This window comes from Papio anubis, chromosome 14 (assembly GCF_008728515.1).
Source record: "Papio anubis isolate 15944 chromosome 14, Panubis1.0, whole genome shotgun sequence".
In the NCBI taxonomy this organism is placed as follows: domain Eukaryota; kingdom Metazoa; phylum Chordata; class Mammalia; order Primates; family Cercopithecidae; genus Papio; species Papio anubis.
In genome coordinates, this window is record NC_044989.1 from 50,940,700 (window position 1) to 50,959,034 (window position 18,335).

The 18,335-nt window shown below is 37.0% G+C and overlaps 1 protein-coding gene across 28 annotated transcripts in view; it reads right to left on the minus strand.

Moving 5' to 3' along the window:
* NRXN1 (neurexin 1) overlaps window positions 1–18,335 on the minus strand; it is a 1,145,126-nt gene that overhangs the window by 707,765 nt on the left and 419,026 nt on the right. For all 28 annotated transcript variants that reach the window (XM_031655576.1, XM_031655575.1, XM_031655556.1 and 25 more), the window contains one exon: window positions 18,110–18,271. In XM_031655576.1, the coding sequence (XP_031511436.1) occupies window positions 18,110–18,271 (162 nt within the window). The remainder of the gene's footprint in view (window positions 1–18,109; window positions 18,272–18,335) is intronic.

An 18,335-nucleotide genomic window follows, 5' to 3' on the forward strand; every position in this document is an offset into this window, starting at 1 on the left:
TCAATACTTCCCAAAAATTGCTGTTATTTATTAATTTTGTACATTATTTTTCCCATCAAGAAAGATGACTATCAAAAGGAAGCTTCCTACCTTCCTTTCTTTTTCTCTCCCTTTCTGCCCCCTTTTGCTCCCTTCTTCCCTTCCTTTCTTTTAAAATTACTGATGGCTCAGATACATTTTCTATTCTTCATAGAAGAAAAGGGAACATGGATTCTTGCAAAAAAGAAAACGGACTTTACTGACCCAGAAAAGAAAACATGTTTTGAATCTCATCCATCTCTTCCACTGGCATTTTAATGTCCTCCCATAATTACACACTGCTTGCTTAGCATGTGTGATCATAGGACCAACTACAGGGATGGCTTCGCACTCTTTCACTTATATTCTTTAATGGACTCCAGCCCTGGGGCCAGCAGAGCTAGAATAGAAGACATAGTCTGCCCCTGATATTTCCTGGTGCTTGCTAAGAGTTTTCAGTCAAAAACTCTCCTAGAAATCATTTCCTAAAGATAATCATTCTTAACATCTATCCCCTAGCAGAGATCTCTTACCTGTTCACAAGCACCATACCTCTCACAGAATCAAATAATTATTTAAAAATGGACTATGAGGCAACTGCATGCAGAGCTTATCCATCTACCTTTGCTAGAATACAGAGAAGCATGGAACAGTGGAAGCATATCCAGTATTTTGAATTTTTAAAAACATCATGTATTTTGATCATATACCCTATGACTGGACTATGGGACCAGCTTCAGGTTTAAAGCAGTGAAGCTGTTTGATGGAAACCTGTAAAACTTAATGAGAATGCTAAGCTCTAGCATCAAAGCCATTGGCTGGCTCAGAAAGGCTGTGGGGACCTGGGCAGAGGCAGACTTTTACATCTTGTGCCGCCTCTTGATAATCTGATTCTTGGATGCTTTGCCCAACTTTACTTAACGGGGGAAAAAGAAAGAAAGAAAAACTAAGCAGGCAGATAGGAATGTCTTTCAACACACTTTTTTCTTAAATTTGAAGAGGATTTTTGTTTGTTGTTTTGCTTTTGATCAAGGAGATGGTAGTGGTAGAAAAATATTCTCTCTCTTACCTTTTTTTTTTTTTTTTTCTCTTACCTTTTTAGAATAACTAAGGTCACTTAGTGTGATATGTTGGGACCCGTTTGGCTAGATGACTTTTCAGTAACAACTTTAAAGACAGCTTTATATAAAAATATGTTTTCTGTGTTTGCAACCACAGAACTTAAATCTCATTGTAGAGAGGGACCTTAAGGTACACAGAGATTAATCCTTTCACTTGAAAGATGAAAACCCTAGTGCTCATAGATGTTGAATAAAATGCACTGGGTTGCACTCCACACAGACTGGTCAACTTTGATAACTGGGCAATCTAAACAATTAAAAACCGCATCTTATGAAGCCAGTTTTGTTAGTTCCTTCATGCTTCCCACCACTCAAGCTCCCTACTCCTTTTTACTTTAATCTGAAGCATATCTGGTTTGATTGTTTTGTTTGGGTAGAAATATACAGATTTTGCTTGTGTTTGTATTTTGTATTCTTCTTTCTCCAAAACTATACAAAGACATCTTAATTCTACCTTTGAAGAATCTCTACACTGTATCTTCCAATAGATCTGTTTCAGTATCTTTACATGGAGGCTTAGGCTCTTTTGATCATGTATTCCTATAAAATGCTGATCCTATGCAGAGTTTTCTAGAAATCTCCATGGCAGCGAATAATAAACAGCAGCCTTGATTAGGGTGAAGTTGTTTCCCTTGCATCGTTTGCTTCTGTATCACCTTACATTTACGTTAAAAATGCAGGTCCACTGTTAAATCAGAAGCAAGGGGACATGAAGCTGCAGTTTAATAAGCTCTCAGATGATGCTTATGCGTAAACTTCGATCCACTGACCTACAGGGTAAATTCCAATGCCTTCCTTGCAGCAGTCACATCCTGTCATTACTTTATCCATTTCAACATCATTTATCCAAATTTTTTATCCAGCACAATTGTTGACCTCTTTTCCCCATGCATCTTTTCTCCAGCCACACTAACTCCAAATATACCCCAAACAGATCATTTATTATTTCACACCTGCACCTTTTCCCCAACTTTTTCTGTCTCAACTCTTATCTCGTATCTTTGTTTACTTGGTGACATACTACTTTTCATTCAGTGCCATACTACTTTTCTCAAATGTTACCTCCTTGGGGAAGTCTTTTTCTGAATATTTCTCAGTCACCATCCCTACACTGCATTGCAATAGAATGTAGCATAAATCTCTATTATAGAACCTCTTTCATTTGAATGTAATTACAATGAATCTACACAAAGGTTATAGAATACCTACTATGCCCCAAATTATACCATTAAAGAAATAAAAGTCACAATCTCTACCATCACAAAAATTACTACCAGCTTTTCTCAACCCAAATCCTCATCTAAAACAGAGAAAACAGAAAGTCATTTGAGTATTTCCTCAATTATCCCAAGGAGGATATATAACTAGCACTATTACCTACAACAGACGTCTTAGGCCTTTAGGGTTTCATCTACTTGGGAAACCCCAGTTGATCAAATACTGGTAAAATTACATTATAGTAGCAATAAATGCTATGATAGAGATAATTCAACGGTGAGATGAAAAAGCAGAAATATCTAATTGAGTGTGTGTTTATCTCTCCTGAACCATGTCTTAATCCTGTTTCTATGCTTATTTAGCATCTAGATCAGTGCCAATTTTGTTTTGGTCACTGAATACATTGTATTATTGAATTAAAGGCACTGTAATTCATTTTTATTGTTGTGAGTCTTTGGAATCTGGCCAAGGGAATGCGAATTATCCATATTTGTAAATCTAGCATCTAGTCAGTGCTTAAGATTCTGTTGGCACCCAGTGAGGACTTGTTGAATAAATGAACACATTTGGAGGAGTTACCCCATTCTCCAGTAGAAACTCAACAGCAGTGATAACAATAACCCAATTAAAAATGGGCTAAGGACTTGAATAAACATTTCTTCAAAGAAGAAATACAAATGGCCAACAGGTATGTAAAAAGATACCCAACGTCAGTAATCACCAGAGAAATGCAAATTAAAACTACAGTGAGATATCACCTCATGCCTGTTAGGCTAGTTATTATTAAAAAAGACAAAAAAGAAAAAAACAACAACTGTTGGAGAGGATGTGGATAAACTGGAAGCTGCGTATACTGTTAGTGAAGATGCAAAATGGTGCAGCAACTCTAGAAAACAGTATGGAGGTTCCTCGAGAAAATAAAAATAGAATTAATGTATGATGCAACAATCCCACTTCTGAGTATTTAGCCAAAAGAAATGAAGTCAGAATTTTTAAGAGATATTTGTAATCCTATGATCACTATAGCACTCTTCACAATAGCCAGGATGAGCAAACAACTTAAATGTCCATTGATGGATGAATGGATTTTTTAAAATGTGGTATATACACACAAGGGAGTATTATCTTGCCTTAAAAAAGAAGAAAATCAGCCAGGAGCCTATAATCCTAGCACTCTGGGAGGCCAAGGCAGGCAGATCTCTTGTAATCAGGAGTTCAAGACCAGCTTGGCCAACATGGTGAAACCCCGTCTCTACCAAAAAATACAAAAATTAGCCAGGCATGGTGGCATGAGCCTATAATCCCAGCTACCCAGGAGGCTGAGGCAGGAGAATGGTTGAACCCAGGAGGTGGAAGGTGCAGTGAGCTAAGATTATACCACTGCACTCTAGCCTGGCCAACAGAGCAAGACTCTGTTTCAGAAAAAAAAAAAAAAAAAAGGAAATCCTGCAATATATGTCAACAAGAATGAATCTGAGAACATTATGCCAAATTAATAAGCCAGTCACAGAAGGATAAATACTGCATGATTCCACTTACAAGAAATACGTAAAACAGTCTACGTCATAGAAGCAAGGAATAGAATTGTGGTTGCCAGGGTCTGGGGGAAGGGAGAAATGGGGTCAATCAATAAATATAAAATTTCATTATGCAAGAAGAATAAATTCCAGAGATCTGCTGTATAACATTGTGCCTATACATAACAATACTATGTTGTACATTTAAATATTTGCTAAGTGGGTAGATCCTGTGTGAGCTGCTCATACCTAATAATAATAATAAAATAAAACTTCTTTCATACATTAGAATATATTCATTTGGCTAGATGACACAGTTACCTTTTCCCAAGCCACCCATTAATTTTCCAGTCAATTCTTCCCTCTAAGATTAAAAATTAAAAAATAACAAAGTTTTAGAACTGAAAAAAAGAAATGATAGTTTTAATTTGAGGATCAGAAGTACTACTTAAAGAAAAACTACTATGAATGCAAAATTCTTCCTTTGTGGTTAATCTGCATTTATAAGTATTCCACTTGACATTTAATTGCTTCGTGTGTTATGTGTATTTCAAAGACAAAAAGAAAGAGTTTATTAAGACTGCAAGTGAAGTGAAAAAATGCTGCATTTTTCTGCGTGGACAGTAGGGGTGGTGGTGGTATTTTCAGTGTTATTGTCATCTAACAAAGCCTAATTTAGTTTGAATATATATTTTGGAACAAATAGCCTCTAAATACAAACTCAGTTGAGGGGAAGAGAGTGTGAAAAGGGATAAAATGCCATAAAATTCTTATGTCCTAAAGAAAATGTGAGAGGCTGGGACAGCTCCTTCTTCTCTGCAAAGCCTGCAGTCAGTTCACTTCAGACAAAGTCGTCTTTTTATAAACATGATGTAAGCATACACTGACAAGCTCTCTGGAAATAATAGTGTTTCTATTTGTGTCAGCTAAAGGCATCCCTTTGTTCATCTAACCACCACGAAAATTTCAAGGCAGGTGTGCTTCAGTTTAGAGAGGTGCCATACTTCATGGGTGCCTCTAAGGGACTCTTCACAAAATTCATGTTGCATAAGCAGCATTTCCCTAAATTGTTTCTTAAGACTGCAAATCCCCAACTGTCCAGCTTATATCCAAGGAAGAGTTTACCTCCTTTAGGGCATAAGCCATTATATTACAAAGTCATTAAAATGGAAATAAATACATAAGTTAGCAAATTGTGGTAAGGTAAAATAATCCTATATAAACCATGGCCTAAAAATAAAGAATATATTCAGAATTCAGCATAAGGATATTACCATACAGAAATGATAATTAACCCAAGTAAACCTGCACATAGTGATTTTCTGCATTTTGGCAAGTGAAAAAATTTTGCTATGAAAGCAGGACTCTAAAAATCAAATAAAAGTATAGGAGACCTAGTTTTAAACTGATATTAAAACACACAGGCATTTTACTTTAATGGTCTTGGGCTTAGGTCCAACTACTTCAGAATCAAAAGCTTATTACTTGGATAGTCAACACCATCATTCCAAGACTGCAGCTGCTCCTAATTTGGATTGTTAGGGGATTATCCCTACAAGAGTCCTCGTGGCTCATCTGCCATCAGTGCAATCAGACTAGAAGATCCTGACTTCCATCTCCAGAAAGAAGGCCAAGCCCACCGGGGACCTGGGGGTAAATTAGAGTTTCTGTGGGATCTTGACACTAGCTGTAAGCCTCAGAGTCACTACTGAGCTACAAATAAGCAGTTTTACATTTATTATTTCTAAAATCTGGATTTGAGTTGCAATCAAGGTGCACCCTGATTTAGGTTAATTGGCAGTGTTTAGTGATCCATAAAATAATTGTGCACCAATACTGTTAACGATGACAATATAATATGGTGGTTGACGTGCTCTAGCTCAGTGATTCTTAAACTTTAATATATATATGCAATCACTTGGGGATCTTACTAAAATGTAGACTCTTTCAGTAGATCATGGGAAAGGGCATGAGTCTTTTCATCTTTAACAAGCTCTTAGGTGATGCACATGCTGCTGGTTCACAGTCCACATCTTGTTTAGCAAATCTCTAGGTATTCTATGAGATGTTCATGGGCTTTATTTCCTTTCAAACTACGTAAAAACTACAGCTTTTAGTTGCATGTCCTTGTTTAAAACTTGTTCCTATATCTTCTATGTAGTTTTATATACATGTGTTGTTAAATAAATAATAAACCAAATAATTATTAAACAATAACTAAAGGTAATGTTAATGAAAGATTGGTTTCAATCCTTGATGATCATACCTTATAGCCTGGATACCTTGGGGAAGAAAACGTTACTGAATAAGGTCAATTTACTCTTTCAAACAAACATTTCAGACTCTCATATGAGACTCTGCTTGGTTTACAGCTAGTGAACACAGGTAGGGAAGACTAACTGCTTCCGAAAAGTAATACAAAATGAAATCTGATGAAGACAGTGATAACATTCTTAAGAACTAAAATAATTACTTGTATTTGAACTATAAAAATTAAATTCCCAATTCAGTTCCTTAACAAGGTACTCATATTTTTTAAAAATTTCAAGTTTCTTATTTATCTTTACCAATTTTTGATACATTAGATGGCGGATGTCATATTTTAGGATAACAAAATGGAAAGCACACTGGGCTTGCAGTCAAGAAACAGAGGTTTCCTTCTGACTTTTTTTCACATATTAGGGATATGGCTCTGATGATATTATATATAATTTGTGGTCTCCAAGTTAATTCAATTTTCTCACAAAGCTCTTAGAACAGTTAAATGAAACAACCTTTAAAAATGAGACAATGTGTGCGAAATCTCATAAATTCATCTGCAACCAGGACAATTCTCATATTTGTAGGGGTCAGTGTAAAATGAAATCGAGAAGTCTACTGTTCAAAAGTTATTAAGAATTTCAAGATGACAATAAGAAGATATTAAATGAAGAGCAGGGCCCTCCTATGTGTGGGGTCCCACGTGACTGCATAGGTCATAAGTCCATGAGAAGGCCCTGTCTGCAAGATAATTGTAGCTAATCCTCACTATATTAATAGAATATTAATAAAGTTTATACTTGATTGAGATATTACAATATACCAGGCACTACTCTCAGAGCCTCAATTACATAGTCTCACTTAATCCTTTAGAGGGGAAAGAAATTAAAGCACAGAAACATCAACTATCTTATCTCAGGTAATACAACCACCAAGTTTAAGGGAGCCAGGATTGGAATCCAGGACTGTCTGATCCTAAAGCCATTCATCTTAACTAATTTAATGCAATGAGTTACCTATAACAAGTTATTGTTTAATTCAAATTTAGAAACTTAGGCTCACAAAAATACATCCATATGTCAAGGGCAATTCACTTATTATGACCTTGATTAAATGACATATGTCAACCTAATGGTCTTATGTCCCTAGTACTCCACAGAGAGCCTGGTACATAGTCCCTTGTCATGTACTATCTATGAAACTAAACACCCAGTCACAATTTTTCTGTGCACAGAATATTTACTCCACAAAGAAAAAAATCTCATTTTCCTATTATTCAAAATCACATGCTTCTGAATAAGAGTATTATTTTCATTTAAAAGCAATTAATTTGTTTTAAATGTGTTTCAATAGTGATAATTTTCCTGGGGAAAAAAAGACACCAATTACCATGCACAGAAATACTTTCCTTCCAAACATAAGGACTTTGATCCAAAGATCTAAAGACAAGAGTATATCATCTCATAAAAGAAATTAAGAGGAACTCCAAAATACTCATTTTGTTTTGGATGAATTTCAGATTTTTTAAAAAGACAGCTCAAACTTAGTTAAGTAACAAACTTAAATGTATAGGAAAGGTTTTTTTTCTTTTTTCTTTTTTTGCAATGTGTTTTCTGATCCTTCATCTTATGTTATCTTTCCTATTCTTTTCCAATTGTGATAGTGGAACTAATTCACTGCACTTCAATCCCATATACTATCATGCCCAGTATACAGCTAAGCAAAAAGAGACAAACTCTGACTACTTTATTACCTTCTCTTTGAAATGATTACTAATTTCCTCTGCAAATCTAATTACAGCTTCTGATGTACTATTAGAGGAATTTTTCATACCTCACTTAGGAAGCCTGTATTGTAAATCTATATTTATTTGTCCAACTCTCTCTCCAGATTCCTGAGTGTATTATGTTATTCATCTATATGCCCCAATATCTAGCAGAGAGCCTGGCACATACTCTCTCTCTATATGTGTGTGTGTGTGTGTGTGTGTGTATATGTAGGTAGGGTGTGTGTGTATATATATATATATATATATATACACACACACACACACACACATATCTGTACAGAACAGAATAGCCAGATCACTTAGCCCAAATATACATTATAGTTATTACTTGAACATGGGTAGTAATAATAAGAAATATATACACACACACACACACACACACATTTTATATATATATATATATATATATATATATATATATTATATGGAGTTCCCCATTTGTCGCCCAGGCTGGGAGTGCAGTGGCCGGATCTCAGCTCACTGCAAGTTCTTCCCGGGTTCACGCCATTCTCCTGCCTCAGCCTCCAGAGTAGCTGGGACTACAGGCTCTCACCTCAGCCTTCCGGCTAGTTTTTTGTATTTTTAGTAGAGACGGGGTTTCACCGGGTTAGCCAGGATGGTCTCGACCTCCCCGACTCCAGGATCCTGGGCCTCGGCCTCCCAAAGTGCTGGGATTACAGGCTTGAGCCACCGCGCCCGGCTTATATATATATTTTGAGACAGAGTCTTGCTTTGTCACCCACGCTGGAGTGCAGCTGCACGATTTCGGCTCACTGCAACCTCTACCTCTTGGGTTAAAGTGAGTATGTCTGGCTAATTTTTTGTATTTTTAGTAGACACGGGATTTTACCATGTTGGCCAGGCTGGTCTTGAACTCCTGACTTCAAGTGATCCACTCGCCTTGGTGTCCCGCAGTGCTGGGATTACAGGCGTGAGCCACCCCACGGCCGGCCCATACTAGGTATTTTTAATGTTGATTAATTTAATGTGCACATGCAAGTGTTAATGCATAAGCAAATGGAGCAATTTAAACAAGAAGCTCTGGTAGGTGCTGAAATTAAGAGAAAATGTTCAGTCTCAGACATTGTTCATTGCTGCTTTCTACTGGGCTAAAAAATGTCATATTCTATAAAATGTATCAAGTCCTCAGAATGAAAATGTCACTGAACCCCCTGCCAGACCATGCTATGCTAGCTTGATATTTGAAAGTACTACAATTCATTATGCCAACCGCTGATACTGTTCCAGGCTATGGGGCATCTGCTGAAAATGATGGGAAATAAAAATCTGTGGGTCCCCTGGAAGGAAAGATTCTATGTTTGAAAAGCTGAATTCCAGACAAGAACTCACCAGATGCTTTATGGACTGAAGAGCTGGGTTCCATTTCCTTGGGGACCTGAGCAGATGGGGCTCCCTGAATCCAATCTCGAAGAGGAGTGTCTATGGCAAGGTGCCTGGTTTCTGCCCCAATTGCTTATTTCCCTTGCCTCCACGGCTACAATGCACAGAAGTGAACTTACCCTTAACAATGTATAGAGCCAATACTTTATAAAAATCTAGAAAGTGCTTCTAAATATGTTTTCTGTGCATTCCTGTTTGTATGGTCAGCTACACAGTATGGAAAATAATAGCAAGCATTATATTAGTTTGCCTTTAGAGGAGGAAAAGTATGCAGGCTGCCAGAGTAGAGAAGAGGTTCACAGAGGTAACAGCTCCGGACCAATTCCATGTGGGGAGTGGGAAAGATTCCACTGAAAGCTCATGTATAACTAACTGAGCATCTGAGAAATATTCCCTGCTGCTTCTTCTTGCTGATCAGATCTTCCCTTCTCTGATACCCAGCAATCTAGGCTGCATTTTTCTGTTTTCTTTCCCCTAAAGGTTCCTACAAAGCTCATTTCGTCTAATTTTATCTTTATAAAAATAACGAGAATGAGAGAAGCGAAGTGAGATTATAACATGATATGGGGAGCAACACAGAGCGTCAGTTATGGGCAAGGATTCCACTGTCAGATTATTTGAGTAGGAGCTTAGTTTTGTTACTAATTATTTCCCCCTACGTCAGTTACTTCATTTTTCCTGTCTGTATGTCTTCATTTGCCAAATAGGGATAGTATTTATGTGTACCTCTTTTCATGCTTAGAGTATTACCTTTGGAATTATGAGGCTCTGAGAAACTGGTGGTGCATCCCTCTCCACAATATAATAATCATACTGTACTCAAAAAAGGACTAGTAAAGACAAAATACCAGAAATCCACCAAAAACTTTTTTTTCTTCTTCCATTACTCCCTTGCTGATAGGTTTGAAATACCAAATATCAAATCATTTCACACAGTTTCATGGATTTGTTTTTGAAAAGTTGTTTTACTGTGTTCCTGATGCCCCCAGGCACATGCCTGTTGGGTAACTCACTGGATGTTGTAGAGATTTTATGAGAAATAAAAAATGCTTAATATATTATTATTATTTCTCTGAATATGCTGACTCCCTTACCCATCCAGCAATAGCTCCTACTTTTCACGTCCATTTTTATAGTGCCCAGTACAATCGTAGGCACATTGAGGCACTATAGCGTTTATGCCATGGGGATTTGTCTGAACGATCTGATGCGGGTAAAATGCTCTACTAGCAGACTATTAACTCAGGGATGGCACTCACAGCCACATGTTCTGCTGAGGTCTCATGAGTCCTCATTTGCATAAGGGAATGGTTATTATTACCCTGCATGAGTTATCATGAAGACTTTTAAAAGGAAAGGAGGATTTCTGCAGTGTGCTATTTTACACATGAAAGGAGGCAAGGATAATCGACCTCTGTTTTCATTTAAGTACTGAACTATTACATCAGAAAAACTGAAATACATTTCAGTATTCCCAAGATCTAGAAGAAACTAGGCTGGGCCTATAACAGATCAGGTTAATGACACATAAGAATCTGTCAAAGCCTTTGACATTTCCACAAACCCCATCTAGCTTTCTTGTTAAAATTTTCAAAGCAAAACTATCATCTTCCATGTTTTAAATCAGGTAGAAAAAAATTTCTTTCTATACCTGAACTTCTGCCGAAAATATTAAGCCCATTTGCCTATCCTAGATGGGCTAAACCAGACTCTCTCTGAGTCACTAAACCAAGACCCTGCCTCTAGGAAGACAGCACAGAGAAGCCAGAAAATTGTCACTCAGCCCCGAGGCATCATCTCTAGTGCTCACTAGGCTGTAGAGAATAGAATAGTCAGAGCACTTAGCTCAAATATATACTATTGTTATTACAAGAACATGGCTATTCTGTGAGTCAGCCCATTCCAGCTGACACAACAAAATGACATACTGTATAGTGCATACTGATCCTACATGAAACACTTTTAATATAAAAGTTAGCCCATAGCCACAGTCAGTCCGACACTGGTCAAAACCTGAGCATCGGCCGGGCGCGGTGGCTCAAGCCTGTAATCCCAGCACTTTGGGAGGCCGAGGCGGGTGGATCACAAGGTCAGGAGATCGAGACTATCCTGGCTAACATGGTGAAACCCCGTCTCTACTAAAAATACAAAAAACTAGCCGGGCGCGGTAGCGGGCGCCTGTAGTCCCAGCTACTTGGGAGGCTGAGGCGGGAGAATGGCGTGAACCCGGGGGGCGGAGCTTGCAGTGAGCCGAGATCGCGCCACTGCACTCCAGCCTGGGAGACACAGTGAGACTCCGTCTCAAAAAAAAAAAAAAAAAAAAAAAAACAAAACCTGAGCATCAGCTGCGCATCAGCCTGGCCAATGCATAAGTCCTTGAGTGAAGGGACATCTCTGTATTTTATCATAGGCTATTAATCTTGTGGACATTAGCAAAACTTAAAATGGTTCATACAAGTGAAGACATATCACCACATAAAATCAAGATAGTATTATCCATATTTATATAATTATATGGTAAGTAAAAATTTGTGGATCTGTATGGAAAATGTTTAGGAAAAAGTGAAGTGGGAAAGCAAAAAGCAACTGTCTTCCCTAAAGAGTGAGGAATGAGGCATGTTGGAAGGTCAGTGTAAGTAAATTGTAAAATGGTACCAAGCAGGATATGGACCATGACTCATAATAAGAGAAGAGAGGCAATAAGTCAGGGACCTCAACAAGGAAAAGACTAGAGGATATGAAAACCTGGGGATAAATTGTTTCATCATGATTTTGGATTCCATGTGAGTTCTCTGCCAACTAAAGCAGCTCTCCCTCCTCTCATCTGGCATGATTTCCAGGTGTCACTGAAGATCTCTTTTTCCTCCAAGTTCCTGCTAGGTTACTTTATCCATCAGGTCCAAAGCCTTTTATTCCAAAACTGGAATAAATTAGAATGCAAATTCTGCTATGAGATTTTGTTCTTACGTGTAAATGACAGATATTCTATTCCTCTATGAGCAAAGAGGGAAATAACAAGAAAGACACTTGAGTACCCAAATTTGATGAGCATGGTCAACCACACAAGGGCATAAATTGAGAAGCCTTCAAAAATTTCTAAAAGTTTCTCTGTTGTCCAAAAGAAGAAAGATAGGGATTAAGGGGCATTTCCAGGAGTGAAATATTTCATCTCTTTCCCAGCATTGATGCATTGATGCTGGTACACTGTGATGTGGGCACTTCATATGGCAGAGGAGATCACACAGATTTCATTAAGGAATCAATCATTTTCTCCACAGTGAGCAAAAATGCTTACATAGGATAGGATATTTTTCAAACCTCATCTACCTCAATAGCATCTTCCAAATTTGGGGTAATAAATGTTTCTAAGTGTAATTAAAGGCTGAGCCTATCTAATTAGGTTGATGAAATTTTCAGTGGGACTTAATTCCCTTTAGCATTTCAATCTTTTTTTTTTTTTTTTTTTTGGTCTCTCTCTCTCTCTCGAATACTTCCTTAAGCTTAATCTGAGCAATTTTTAGTGGCAGCATTCTAAGTTACCTCACACAGGCAATGTCTCCACTCTGATTGTAAAACCTCCAGCAGGTACATGTGACTAAAAATAAACTTCAAATAAAGGATTCTAGGTTGTTTTATTCAACACACAGTCCTTTACTACCTCTTCAGTTTCATTTCCTTACTAACAAACTATGCTAAATAATGTTCACTCTGCAGGAGGGAAATAAGTGTTTCAGAGCATTTGGCAGCACAAAGAGACCAGGAAATGCATAATAATTGCAGGAACGGTTCTGAGGGGGAGATTAATGAGGGAGCACCATGACCCTTCCTGATAGGTCAGTGACTACAGAAACACTTAGGAAGAAAATATTGGGGTAGAAACACATACTAGTGAGATTTTCATCTATCTTTAAAGATTCTTAAAATATATCTGGTGACCACCTGAAGAATTAACTGTGAGAGTTTTCTACAGGAAAATGCTTTCCAAGTGGTCTAGGTAAATGGGCAAGATGTCCTCAAATAGAGTCTGAGCATCTCAGACAACATGATTTCTCTTTCTGCAAGGTTTTCTAATCTCCTCTCCTTTTGTAGCAGTCACTCAAAAACTGCTTGTTAGAAAATTTAATTAAATATAAAATGATCGAAAATTCTTAAGTAACATATATTTCAGCTTTCACTCAGTGTTATGAAAAGGCAAAGAATATAAACAGGTATTTCTGTCAAAACATAGTGTTGCCTTTGCAAAAATCAGATTTAAAAAGCGTATTTTTAAAAGACCTGTTATCCTCTAAGAATTTCATAGGTATGGGCTGTATATAATGGCAATTTATTATTTACAATTTTTCTTTAACTTTCTTTTCAAATTTAAACTTGTGAGTCATTTTTCAATGAGTACAAATATTTTCCCAGACTTTGATTTACTTGTGATGAACATATGAATCATTAAAAAAAAAACAAACAAAAAAAAACTACTTTGATCTCTATTTGAATTCCTGGCCATTCAAAGTTCCTTGTCATTTTAAACAAAGCACCATATAAAGTTCAGGTTAGTTTTCACCAAATTATTTTGAACTAATCTTATTTTATTTTGAAATTTGATAATCACATACATAAAAGTAACTTTCCAATTGAGGATTAGTTGTTCTACATGCAAGCAAAGTCTCATTTCAAATAGACATTATTAAAAGGTAAAAAGGGAAAGACCTAAGTTGCATCTAATGAACATGAGATTATAGGTTGTTTCAATATGTTGAATGATTTCCTTTTATTTCTTTAATCTTTAAGGAATAAATGTGTAAATTTGTGAAAGTGGTATTTTTATACCTTGAGTGCCATTGTTTACAATGAAATAGAACCAGCCATTTAAATATTATATTTCACTTGATAGGGTGTTGTATTCTAATCCTCCTGGACCCCCTTCATTACTCTTGGTCAAGTAACTTCTCTAGGTCTGTTTCCCCAAAAGAAGAAAGTTGAACTTAGAAAATGATTTCCAAGATCTTTTCCATTCTAACACTCCAAAATTTCTCCCATAACTTCAGACAAGGTGTTATTAGAATCTCCTTCAAGACTGGTTATGCCAAGAGGGACTACATACTAGACTGAAAACAAAAATGTTATCAACCAATAAATGAAGTCATATTAAGGGTTTACACATGCAGTGTGGTATAGGCCAGGAAGTCCAAGCTAGAGTTCAGGAAAATTTACATAGACTTTACTGTTAAGAGAGATTCTATGAGAATGAACATGGGTATATCCCTCTCTTTTCAGTAACTCCACAAAGCTGACCATTTGAAATAAGGCGATTTAACTCAGAATCCATGATACTTTGTCACTATTTCATTTCAGAAGTAACAAGAGCAGGGACTTCTAAATAGATAACAGTTCAGACATGGATGGAAACTATGAACAACTAAACAGCCCTCCAAAGTGCTGGGATTACAGGCTTGAACCACCACACTCAGCACTTTGGGAGACCGAGGTGGGCACATCACTTGAGGTCAGTAGTTCAAGACCACCCTGGCCAACATACAGTGAAACCCGTCACTACTAAAAATACAAAAATTAGCTGGGTGTGGTGGTGCATGCCTCTAGTCCCAGCTACTTGGGAAGTTAAGGCAGGAGAATTGCTTGAACCCGGGAGGTGGAGATTGCAGTGAGCCGAGATCATGCCACTGCACTCCAGCCTGGGCAACAGAGCAAGACTCCATCTCTTAAAAAAAAAAAAAAAAGAAAGAAAGAAAAAGCCCTCCAAGTTAGGTATGTTTTGATTTATAGACTAATTGTGCCGATATCCTTCCAAACTATAGTGCATCAGGAGAAATAAAATGAAAAAGATTACACAAGTCAAGAAAAAAGTGACCATGTTTCCTTAAACACATCACACACACCCCAGATGCAGAAGACAGAGGTGGAAGGTGTCTAATCAATAAAAAAGAGTGAATTGTATCCAAACCCCATAGTGACAACAGCACGAGTGAATCTTCCTTTTATGAATTTACCAGCTGTGAACTAACATGGCACTTGGAAGACCACCTGACTTATTTTTTGGTATTGTGGTTTTTTGTGGTTAAAAGGCATATATATATATATATATATATATATATATATATATAAAACTAAGGTAAGGAATCTTTATCAGTTCATAAATTAGAGGTGTTAATCTGAAGCACAGTTTAATCTCAAACTGTTATTTTAGAGTGATTTTTAGATTAAAGCAATTAACTGCAGCTTTATACACACACAAAAAAACTGCTTCACTTACGCAGAATTATCAGAAGACTATGTGTCTCAGCTGAACTCAGGGATTCACTGCAGAAATCCTCTTTTTTTTTTTTTTTTTTATGATGCCCAAAAGAATTCTTTTTTTTTTTTCTTTTTCTTTTTTTTTTTTTAATTTATTTATTATTATAATACTGTAAGTTGTAGGGTACATGTGCATAACGTGCAGGTTTGTTACATATGTATACTTGTGCCTTAGATTCCCATTTCTGCTAGAGATCCCTCGATTCCCCTTCTTTTTTCCAATCCAAGCAGGATTACTGTTCTCTAGATAAAGCAGGATGTAGGGACTGATTATACTTGGTCTGGCTCACAGTGAAAATGAGGAAGTTGGTATGGGTGATTGAGGATGTGGCTCTGCCCTCCACTTTCCATCACTAGAACGGAGTTTCAGAAATCTTCTAATAAAATCTAAGCATTCTTTTACCACACCTGATATACTTTCTCCGTCCCTGCCTGCGTCAATCAGTCACTGTCTGAGATGCTCACGTTCTGACTCTTCTGTTTCTCTCCTTGTCTTCTAGAACTCTCACTCATCTCACGTGCTTTTTAAATCAAATAACTGTGTTAAATAACTTAATACTTCAATCCTCACAGTCTATTATACATTTGTAAACATTGTTTTAGTTTATAACATATTTGAGAGTTTGTACAATCTTTTAGGAACTCTAACAAACATTTCTCTTGCAACAAGGCTCTTAACTATGGTAGTTAAGGGCACAAAGGACACTGAAATCAGATTTCCTCAATTAACCTTTAGACTTTAATACTTATTAGTTGTGCGACCTTCCCCAAGAAACGTACCTGCTTCAAATCTCAGTTTCTTTGTCTGAAACATGCAGATAATAAAATGTCTACCTATATTGTGAGGATTCCTATAAAGCTCTTAGAATAGCACAAAATAACAGCTCTGGAAATATTAGTACTATAGTAATAAATAATAATAATAATTATTATTAGATTATCATCCTCTACACAGCTTAACACAAACCTGGATCATACTACATATTTGTAACCAGTAAAAGTTACTTTCTGAAAGGTAATCTATCACTCCTACTACAAAGCATGGGTAGGTTTGGCCTTACAGAACTGCATCTCCTCATGTTTGTTAAAACTATTGTACTTTTTAAATCTCCCTCAGGACTATTCTATATACATCCACATACTGGGCAACAAATCAACCAGTATATTCACATAAAGAGAAGACAGGGAAGGATAATTTAGTAGTAATTGTTTTTCTCTAATGCTTAACTGAATCAAGTTTACATGATTAAATTATTTACTTTAGAATAAATCAAAGTACATCACTGCTTATCAACAACACCTATGGCTAACGGTTAGTGAATTCAAAGTTATTTAACTTTGATTTTTAGAAATCTATGCAATTAAATTGTAGCCATACAATGTAAGAGGAACCTCTGGTTCCAGTAGTCCAAAGAAATTGGATTGTGTCTGAATGAAAATTTTTTTTTTTTTTTTTGAGAGGGAGTCTCGCTCTGTCGCTCAGGCTGGAGTGCAGTGGCCGGATCTCAGCTCACTGCAAGCTCCGTCTCCCGGGTTCACATCATTCTCCTGCCTCAGCCTCCCAAGCAGCTGGGACTACAGGCGCCTGCCACCTCGCCCGGCTAGTTTTTTATATTTTTTAGTAGAGACGGGGTTTCACCGGGTTAGCCAGGATGGTCTCCATCTCCTGACCTCGTGATCTGCCCGTCTCAGCCTCCCAAAGTGCTGGGATTACAGGCTTGAGCCACCGCGCCAGGCTGAATGAAATTTTTTAAAGGTAGCTTTTATGGAAAATATTCATTAAAAAATGAAATTCAGGAACTTCTTGATCTTTCTCTCCCCCAAACCCAACAAATCCCAATCTTATACAAAGTTACAATAGGCAACTACAGCTGATAATGAGGGATGAAATTATTGATATCATTTAGTTTGACGTTCTTGCTCAGATAAATATCAAGTAAATTCATCAGATAACAAATGAAACAGTTTTACTTCCTCCAGAACGTGTTGAAAATAAGGGAACAAAATTATTTCATTATACAGACTTATTTTGTTTTAGTTTTGTTTTGAATTACATAGTCGTTCCTTCTCCTATAGACTAATTTCTTTTTATTCTTTTTTTCTTTTAATACTCAAAAAAGTCTTCACCGTATACATAACACCTATGGCATTTAGGTAGAAATAAGCAAGTAAACCAATTACCTTAACTTTAGACCCAGTACTTCTTTTTGTTTGACTTTCTTTTACAGCTAATATCAACTGTCCACACAACTCTCATTGTAAATTACTTACAGACTAGTAAAGAAGAGGAACCTAATTCTTTCAGAATGATCTATGGGCTGTTTTCCCTCCCCCAATCCTACATAAACAATAGTGGAATACTGAATTTAAAGTTGTGCCATTTGAGTCTGGAAACATCGGGTCTTCAGCAAAGGTGCTTTCATGCTGGATCTGAAATGATGAGATCATGAATTAGGAATGATTCTGATGACAACGATATTTACCTCTTTGAGACAGCCCATAAAGTTGTTACTGACTGGTGACCCTGGAAGGTCGGCTGTGCTGGGACTGCCTCCAACATAGAAAAAGTCATCAGACCCCAGCATGGTATAATCTTCTTGCGTGTAGCCCGTTGTGGTAAGAATCCCATCCACTGATATTGTCACCTAGATAACAAAGCACAGGGAAAGGACACGCTATACTCAGACCTAGATACTGTAATCCTGGGAT